This window comes from Xyrauchen texanus, chromosome 2 (genome assembly GCF_025860055.1).
Source record: "Xyrauchen texanus isolate HMW12.3.18 chromosome 2, RBS_HiC_50CHRs, whole genome shotgun sequence".
NCBI classification, from domain to species: Eukaryota; Metazoa; Chordata; class Actinopteri; order Cypriniformes; family Catostomidae; genus Xyrauchen; species Xyrauchen texanus.
Window position 1 is genome coordinate 47,789,784 of NC_068277.1, and position 9,386 is coordinate 47,799,169.

The 9,386-nt window shown below is 43.1% G+C and overlaps 1 protein-coding gene across 2 annotated transcripts in view; it reads left to right on the top strand.

Moving 5' to 3' along the window:
• abtb2a (ankyrin repeat and BTB (POZ) domain containing 2a) overlaps positions 1 to 5,118 on the top strand; it is a 44,217-nt gene extending 39,099 nt beyond the window's left edge. For both annotated transcript variants that reach the window (XM_052148824.1, XM_052148832.1), the window contains exons 11-17: positions 715 to 893; positions 1,323 to 1,428; positions 1,610 to 1,712; positions 1,929 to 2,019; positions 2,136 to 2,204; positions 4,124 to 4,237; positions 4,338 to 5,118. In XM_052148824.1, the coding sequence (XP_052004784.1) occupies positions 715 to 893; positions 1,323 to 1,428; positions 1,610 to 1,712; positions 1,929 to 2,019; positions 2,136 to 2,204; positions 4,124 to 4,237; positions 4,338 to 4,526 (851 nt within the window). In that variant the 3' untranslated portion in view covers positions 4,527 to 5,118. The remainder of the gene's footprint in view (positions 1 to 714; positions 894 to 1,322; positions 1,429 to 1,609; positions 1,713 to 1,928; positions 2,020 to 2,135; positions 2,205 to 4,123; positions 4,238 to 4,337) is intronic.
• The last annotated feature ends 4,268 nt before the right edge of the window (positions 5,119 to 9,386 follow it).

A 9,386-nucleotide genomic window follows, 5' to 3' on the forward strand; every position in this document is an offset into this window, starting at 1 on the left:
TTTAGAGATTAACTGATTGAGATTGTGAGTCTACAGTCAGTATTGAACATGTGATGATCTGCCACCTGGGGCTTGTTCATCCATTCAGCTAATAGTTTATTTTCTTGCTGGATCTTCCGTGATCCTTCCTCCCACTGTCAAGTGAAGCATCCCTTTAATGCCACAAAAGCCAACGTCTTGTCTCTCACAGCCCACTCTTTTATTTGTTTGGATGTGAGATGAGGGTAGAGACTGCGACTGCTATAATACGTAACGCAATTCTGATCCCTTATATACCTGATGATATAGACGGTTGGCAGCTGTTATGCGACACATGGCTGAAAGTTTGTTAATCATCATGTGGACCTACCGGCCCAATTTCTGAGTGACCCACCAGGAATTGTCCCGTTCCTCCCGATTAACCACTCCGATCCTATCCTTGGGATATGATTGACAGGCCAAGATTAACAAGCTCCTCCCGATCTCACATTTGGAGCTTCCTTTAGCACAAAAATGGGGGATAGGAGCGAGATGATCAGTAACTCGGTATTAGGATTAAACCTAGAACTTTTGCACTGCCATTCCAGCTCTTTAGCCACAAAACCACCTCTGCCCCATTCAGTTGGGGTAAGACTGTTTTAAAAGTAACTGTTGCAGCATGTAGACTGAAGCATGTTGTTTCACTTGATTTGAATCAACAGGTCTTTAAAACAAGCTTGATGTTCTTTCCCTTAGGAGTCCCATGGAAGCTGCATGTATGGCTAGAGTCTTTGTGTAGTGCTCAGCTCCAGTCCAGGGCTGAGCTTACTCTTTCTCTCCTCAAAGACTTCACCAATATTGGGCATGAAAAATACTGTGAGGAGCTGCTCTCAGATGTTCTTCCACTCCTCTTTTCCATTCTTAAAAGCAGCCAGGTAAATGGTATAAACAACATTGTGGATGGATGGATGATATAATAATTATTACATTTGAATGATTATCTATTAATCGATGTGATGGGTTTGATGCACGTACATTTCCCCCCAATGTGTAAATGCAACCTACGCCACAGTAATTCGTGTTTTAGTATTACAATACGGTATTTCAGTGTTTTAACCGGACCTGGAACATTTATGAAAGCAAAAGCCAGTTATAATAACTTGCACAGAACCTTAAATTGCATAAATCTATTTGAAGTATCCACAGACAAACATGTGTATGCTACAGTAGATGTGTGATGTGTACATTTCAAATATTTTCAACTTGGCCAGCTTGTAGATTATACACTGAAATTGTGTATTTGAAACAAGAGCTGCCTGCATGAGCAGACTTGAAATTTGTCACCATTTGTTCTTTGTTTTCAGAGTAAGGAAATCCGCAAGCAGCTGGCAGCCATCTTTAGCCACTGTGTTTGCGCTACAGTCTCCCCGTGTATTCCAGCAATAAAGGACACACCTACAGCTCAGCTGGGTAATATAGCTCACCACACACTACACTTTACACAGCCAAAACAATGACACTTAAAAAAAGCACTTTAACTCTTCCAAATAATATGCTACAATAAAAGTTTTTGTTTTCTCACAATATTCAATTCCACATCCAACATTTACTCATAGTATTGTGTTTAATATGTACCTGTCACCTCCACCAGATGCTCATTTTCTGAATAACACAGAGATGTCTGATGTAACATTTGTGGTGGAGGGAAGGCCGTTTTATGCCCACAGAGTTCTCCTCATGTCAGTTTCACAGAGGTTAGCCAACTTTAAATAAAATCCTTATTTCATAAATTAATTGAAGATCTAATTTGAAAGCTTTATAGTCATAACATTTAACATTTAGTAAAACGTTATTTATATAGCATTTTTTAAAATGGTGTTAAAATGCTTTACAGAAGACATATATACTGTACATACATAAAGATTCACATAAATATGATGTTTTACTGTCTGTTCTTAAATTTTAATAAGATTCAAAGACTTGCTGAGACTCTACAGACATAATGGCGCATCAGATCACATGGTCATTGAAATTACTGACCTAAAGCACAGCACTTTCCAGGTAATCAGCAATCCTTTGATTATACACATGATAAAACATACAGTACATGTATCAAGGCCCTTAAAACGGGTAATTTACATGAGGGGAGTGACGATTATAAATGTCTGTTGTTACAGATGATGATGGCTCATCTGTACTGTGGAGGAGCAGAACATTTAGAAGTATCTGTCCCTGATTTGCTGGAGGTAAGATAGACATGGGTTATACCTGTATGCATGTACTGTTTACATTTACATTATTTAATTTAGATTTAAAGAGACAGTGCACATCAATAAAAAATTCTAGCTATTACAGCTAATTTATTACAATAAGTATACATCATAAAACGTATATTACAAGCATACATGAAGCATGTTTGTTCACAATTTTTTTTTTTTTTAACGATACCAATGAATGAGTGGTACGTTTTACAATCCCTTATGTGAATAGGCTGCAGAGGTACTTCACAGTTCCCTCTAACAATCAGTCTGGTGGATCTACATGTTATTCTCTGCTTGATAAAAGCAGGAAGAGGGGAGGAGCTAGGCTGTAAATATGTTATATACATTATAGACGAGAATCTGTAAACTTAAGTAATCCCAGCTCAATAGATTTACGAGTTACACACGAGGCTTAAGTGCAGCTGGTTAAATAATATGTAAAGTATGGAATGATAATTGCTATAAATTTCAATGTTGCTGTCTTTATAATATAACATGGATTTTGAATGTAAGGTTAGAATCCACAGTAATACCAAGGTACTCGAAATGTGAGACCACTTTTTACTTTTCTTCCAATACATAAACATTCGGTTTCATAAATTTGTCGATTCGTAAAACACATACAAACTGTCTTCTGTACATTGAGGTGAAGACAGAAATCACTGAGTCGTAGTGTAAAACGTGCCATCACAGCAGTGAGTTTACAGGCGGCTGTGAGGATTACTGTGAGGATAAAATAATTATTAAAATCAGATGCGTTTTTCTCAAATCTCTCACTACATTTAAATATACAACTTAGCTGGCTAAAGCATAAACATGATTGGATACAAACTAATGCAAATAGATGGTAATACATTTTATTTAAACATTTTGTTAGGACACTTGCGTGTTTTTGTCACATTGTTCTAACTGCTTTAATGTTAGCGTCCTCTCAGCCTGGTCTGCAAACATGCTACTGTTCTCTATTAATGCAGCATCTATTCAAGAAATTAATTACTTTATAATGATATGACAACATGTACTGTACACATACCTTTTAGTTGCTGGTGTTGTAAATCTGCATTGTTCAGCTCCATGCAGTGATCCGCTGCATTCAACGTGCAGTCTCACGTGTCAAAACAACTACCATGAGGCATCAGTGATAGTTTTTATTTCGCCTGTAGAGGCCGCTCCAGCACCGGACACAACGGGACACAATGGAGGAAAATTATCGGTGTGGATTTTTGACGATAATGATAGTTATAGAAATTATCGATGCAGATGAATCGGCAAAACCAATATATCGGTCGACCTCAAGTTCACACTGTACGATTTTCGATACGATTCTGTTGTCTGAGACTAATTTCAGGAATCCTAAGGGATTTCTGTCATCAAAAACTGTGTGACATGCTCACTGATGGCCGATTATTTGCCCTTACAATGATCTTTAGCCTCAGAATTCTGATACAGTCCCAATTTTTGGGCTGAAGTCCTGCAGTGTGACTACTACTACGATGCCAGACTAATAAAGAACTTATAAAGAAAAGGAAAAATCATACAGTCTGAACCAGGCTTAATGGGGTGGGGTTACTGTTATGTTCCCTGATTCCACAGTTTTTTATAGTATTTCTGTAACAACTCATGGAAACCATTAAAATATCAGTGGATTTTAAAATTGCGATTTCCAGGCCTGATATTCTAAAAAGTTATGGAGAAGTCCTGGAAATATTCTGTATAGTAAATATAACTTTTCAGGTATGTCCAGTTTTAAAATATTAGACATTTTAAAGACATTGCTATTTTTGTGTATAAACTCTATAAAATGATGTTTATCCACTAATTACGAATGACTGAAAAATTCTTGGAAATTAATTGTTCAAAAAGTCTTTTATTAATGCTGAAATGTTATATCATTCTCTGTGCAGCTTCTGCCTGTGGCCCACTCATTCCAACTTCCTGTTTTAAAGAGACAATGTGAAATCATCTGCTCAGAGAAATTACACTTCAGCAATGCTGTGAACATCTACCAAACTGCCAAGGTGCGTATGCTTGCTACATTGGATTTAATTGCATATTTACTGTTCCAGAGACTTGGTTCAGTCCAATGATGTCTATGTTTTGTTGTATGTTATGGAGCAGGTTAGTGAAGCGGTAGAGCTGGCGGTATTCTGTGAAGGCTTCTTCCTGCAGAACATGGTGGCTCTTTTGGACTGTGAGCAGTTTGAGGAGCTTGTGTTAGGCTCTGACTGCAGCACTGATGCTCTGGATGGACTGCAAGCTACACTAGTCTCAAGGTTGTACTCACTTTGTGGCCCGTGTAGAGGTTGAACGTGTTGGGAAAAAACATGGGAATTTAACAGAAATGGCTTTTATACTGTTATTTGGAAAACACTGTGACAAAGCTCAGATACCAACACAGAGTTTAGATGTTCTTAGTCCTCTAGATGGCATCCTATCCTTTTTAAATAAGTGTGTATTTATGATGAATTTAAGGCTTAAAAGGATGACATTCAGTGTTTCATTGTTTCCTTAAGCATCTGGTTACTGATTTTCCATGAATACTGAATTTAAATATGGATTTATGATGTGTTTTTGTCATACCTCTGTATTTGGGGATCACATTCTTTTTGTTCTGTTTTGTCCTATTTTGAGTTTCAAAACCCACTGTATGTTGCAGCCTTAACGCCCTCTAGTGGTTAATGCAGTCCTTAACTCGCATCCAAGTGCAGTAGTTTGAGACATGTACATATTAGTAATGTAGATACTTTTGTATACTCACTTTATGCATCACTTTAAAGTGTAAATATATTTCTAATATGCAATGGTATTGGGATACATTGGGATCAATATAAATTGTTTGATATTACAGTTTTCATGCAATATTAGAATGATACCAGTGTTCTTGATATTACCAATAAAAGTGAACTAGGACATTTGCATTATGTGATTTCCTTTCTTGATTATGTTGAAAAGGTGTAGGCAATTTGACCTCCAAAAATAAGAAGACCAAGTTTTTAAGCAACACAGATGGCACACAAATCTCCGAGATGTCTGTTTTAGATCCTTTCACCTGAAAAGCATCTCAATCTAATTAACAACTGCTGAACATCTTAAAAAGATCAGATTTACAAACATTCTAAATCATAAATGTTTCAAATTGTCTTATTGACATCCGAGACATACTTATTGACATCCATCTTGTAGAATAATTACAGATGCTAAACAATGTAAAAAATAAATCTTCCAGATGTAAACACTAACTTCATCAAATAGACATCTGTGTGATGTACATGTGCTGTCAGGTAGCATATCACATATTCAGAGGCAGCTATATCTTTTTCGGAAATCCACTACCTTGTTAAAAGGGTTGCTAAGAGCAGGTCGTAGCAATGAATTCTGGGCCCCCTTACTGTATACAGGGTTAGGAGGTTTACTTTTGAAATGTGTTCCATAACAGATTACAGAATACATGCTGTAAAATTTAATTTGTTACGTATTCCGTTAGATTACTCAAGGTCAGTAACTTATTCTAAATACTTTGGATTACTTCTTCGGATTCTGGGCTCATCTGCTTGCCATTAGTATGTATGCATCATAGTACATTAAGCCATTGTAGCACTCTTCACATGAAGGACGACAGGAAACACGTATTCCCCACAAGGTAAGCTTTTTAATTCACGTTGCTCTTTACACTATAACTTAACACACACAACACAATAACAGCGCACTGGGTTAGTCTGTCATCTTCCTCCCCTGGAGGCCCACTCGCTGCCCTTTTATGCCGCTCTCCCCGTGCTCACTGAAATTAGAGACAGGTGTTAGACATAATTTAGCTCAGGTGTAAGCCCTTACCGCTTTTCTCTCCGGACGGGCGCTTGACCACGCCCGCTGCCACATACCCCCACCGCCCGACTCAGGCCGGGGCGTCATCCGGCCTGCCTACCACCCCCCCCCTCCCCATTTCTGGAGAGGAAGTCGGCGACAGCCATCTGCACCCCCGGTCTGTGGACCACCTTGAATTTAAAGGGCTGGAGAGCTAGATACCAACGGGTGATCCGGGCGTTAGTATCCTTCATGCGATGGAGCCACTGCAGTGGGGCGTGATCCGAGCAGAGGGTGAAGGCCCGCCCCAGCAGGTAGTAACGGAGGGTGAGGACTGCCCACTTGATGGCCAAACACTCCTTCTCCACGGTGCTGTACTTAGTCTCCCTTAAGGAGAGCTTCCGGCTAATGTACAGCACCGGACGCTCCTCCCCCTCCACCACCTGCGAGAGTACGGCCCCCAGCCCTCTGTCTGAAGTGTCTGTCTGCAATACAAAAGGGAGAGAGAAGTCAGGTGCATGAAGAAGCGGCCCCCCACAAAGTGCGGCTTTAATCTGCAAAAACGCCTGTTGGCATTGCTCCGACCATTGGACCGGATCTGGAGCCCCCTTTTTAGTGAGGTCAGTCAGCGGGCTGGTGACATCCGAATAATTAGGCACAAACCTCCTATAATAGCCAGCCAGCCCCAGGAACTGCCTCACCCCCTTTTTGGTCTTGGGTCTAGGGCAAGTCGCAATCGCCGCGGTTTTGTCAATTTGGGGACGCACCTGGCCATGACCCAAGTGGAACCCCAGATACCGTACCTCCACACGCCCAACCGCGCACTTCTTAGGATTTTCTGTGAGCCCCGCCACGGCAGCAATCTCAGGACGGCCCTCAGATGTGCCGCTGCCAGTCATTGCTATACATGATTATATCATCTAAATAGGCAGCGGCGTACGCGGTGTGAGGTCTGAGGATCCGATCCATAAGACGCTGAAACGTGGCTGGTGCTCCAAACAAACCGAAAGGAAGCGTCACAAATTGGTGTAATCCAAACGGCGTAGTGAAGGCTGTTTTCTCACGGGACATTGGTGTCAAGGGGATCTGCCAATACCCCTTTGTTAAATCCAAGGTCGAATAAAATCGAGCAGTACCTAACCGATCGAGCAGTTCATCAACACGGGGCATTGGGTACACGTCAAATTTAGACACTGCGTTGACTTTTCTGTAATCCACACAGAATCGAACAGACCCATCACTCTTGGGAACAAGAACAACTGGGCTGGACCAATCACTGTGGGATTCCTCTATTACGCCCATATCAAGCATCGCATCTAATTCCTCCAGTACTATTTTCTTCTTATGTTTGGGTAAGCGATAGGGGCGGCAACGCACCACCGCGCCCAGTGCTGTATGATGTTTGTACGACCCGGTAGAGGGGAAAACACATCCGCAAATTCCTTTTGTAATTCGGAAACCTCTGTGAGTTGACGCGGTGAGAGGTGGTCTCCACAAGCAACCGGAGTGTTAAGATTACAGTTTTTGTTTACCTCCGGTCCGAGCTCCGCCCTCTCCGGAACTACCGTGGCCAACGCCACAGAGGCCGCCTCCTCCCTCCACAATTTCAGGAGGTTGAGGTGATAAATTTGATGTGCGCCCCCTCTATCGGTACGTTTAACTTCATAATCGAGATCCCCACTCGTCGTGTGACCTCAAAGGGTCCTTGCCACTTGGCGAGTAATTTAGAGCTCGATGTTGGGAGTAATACGAGTACCTTATCTCCGGTGCAAATTCCGTAGCCGAGCACCCCTGTCATACAGCCGGCGTTGGCGTTCTTGAGCTTGGAGCAAATTCTCCTGTGTTAGTCGCCCCAGTGTGTGGAGTTTTGCTCTAAGATCAAGAACGAACTGAATTTCATTTTTGCTATTAGAAGGTCCCTCCTCCCAAGCTTCGCGGATGACGTCAAGGACACCGCGTGGGCATCGCCCGTACAGCAGCTCAAACGGGGAGAACCCTGTGGAGGCTTGTGGGACCTCTCATACTGCAAACAACAGGGGGTCTAGCCACTTATCCCAATTTCTAGCGTCATCGTGTACGAATTTACGAATCATGTACTTGAGCGTTTTATTAAACCGTTCCACTAGGCCATCAGTCTGCGGATGGTAAACGCTAGTGCGAATCGATTTAATGCCCAAGAGCTCGTAAAGTTCGTGAAGTGTCCGTGACATAAAAGTCATGCCTTGATCGGTGAGGATTTCTTTCGGAATCCCCACCCGGGAGATTATCTTGAAGAGTGCCCCTGCAACACTACGTGCAGAGATGTTGCTCAGAGGCACTGCTTCCGGATATCGCGTCGCGTAATCCACTAGGACTAACACGAAGCGATGTCCGCGTGCTGACCGTTCTAATGGCCCGACGAGGTCCATCCCAATTCTTTCGAAGGGGACCTCAATTAATGGTAGAGGGCGCAATGGCGCTTTTGGGGTGGCCGGTGGGTTTACCAGCTGACATTCACGGCACGCCGCACACCACCTGCGGACGTCACCGCCAATGCCCGGCCAATAGAAACGGGCTATTAGATGGAGAAGTGTTTTCCGTTCCCCAAGGTGACCGGCCATAGGATTATAGTGAGCCGCCTGGAAAAACATTTCCCGGCGGCTCCATGGGATCAATAATTGTGTCACTTCCTCCTTTGTTTCAGCGTCCTGCATCACTCTATATAACCGATCTGTAATCATGGCAAAATATGGGTATGCAATGGCGATGCCCGGCCGGAGCTGTTGACCATCAATTACTCTCACTTGGTCAAGAGCATGTTTAAGGGTTTCGCCCGTGACTGCTCTAGAGGGAAGTCCCCCCTCAGGGAATTCCCTGAGAGGAGGGGTGGCCACCTCGCCCCTTCCCTCGTCATTCCGAGCAGCCGAGGACGGCCCCGTATCTGCCTCCCCTGCCAAAGCATCGTACACCGCACACCTCTTTATGCAGGACCCATCCGCACAAATACCCTCTAAAATATCTTTAAAATTCGGCCAATCAGTACCCAAGATTAGCGGATGGGTGAGGCGGGAACTAACCGCTGCCTCCACACTATGGTTTCTTCCCCTGAATTGAATCGCCAAAGTCACCATGGGATACTCGTGAACATCTCCATGCACACACCTCACCCTCACCAGTTTAGCTAAATCCAAAGCCCCGGGTTAAACCAAGCGTTGGTGGATGGTGGTCTGATTGCAGCTGGTATCCAGCAAAGCTTGGTAAATACCCCCCCTGATCCTTACCGGAATCCGGTATGCTCCAGCCTGATAGGGGGCAGCCTGCGGGACGTCGGAGACCCGCACCACCGTCCCCACCTCCATCAGCGGACACTGATCCCGGAAGTGGTCC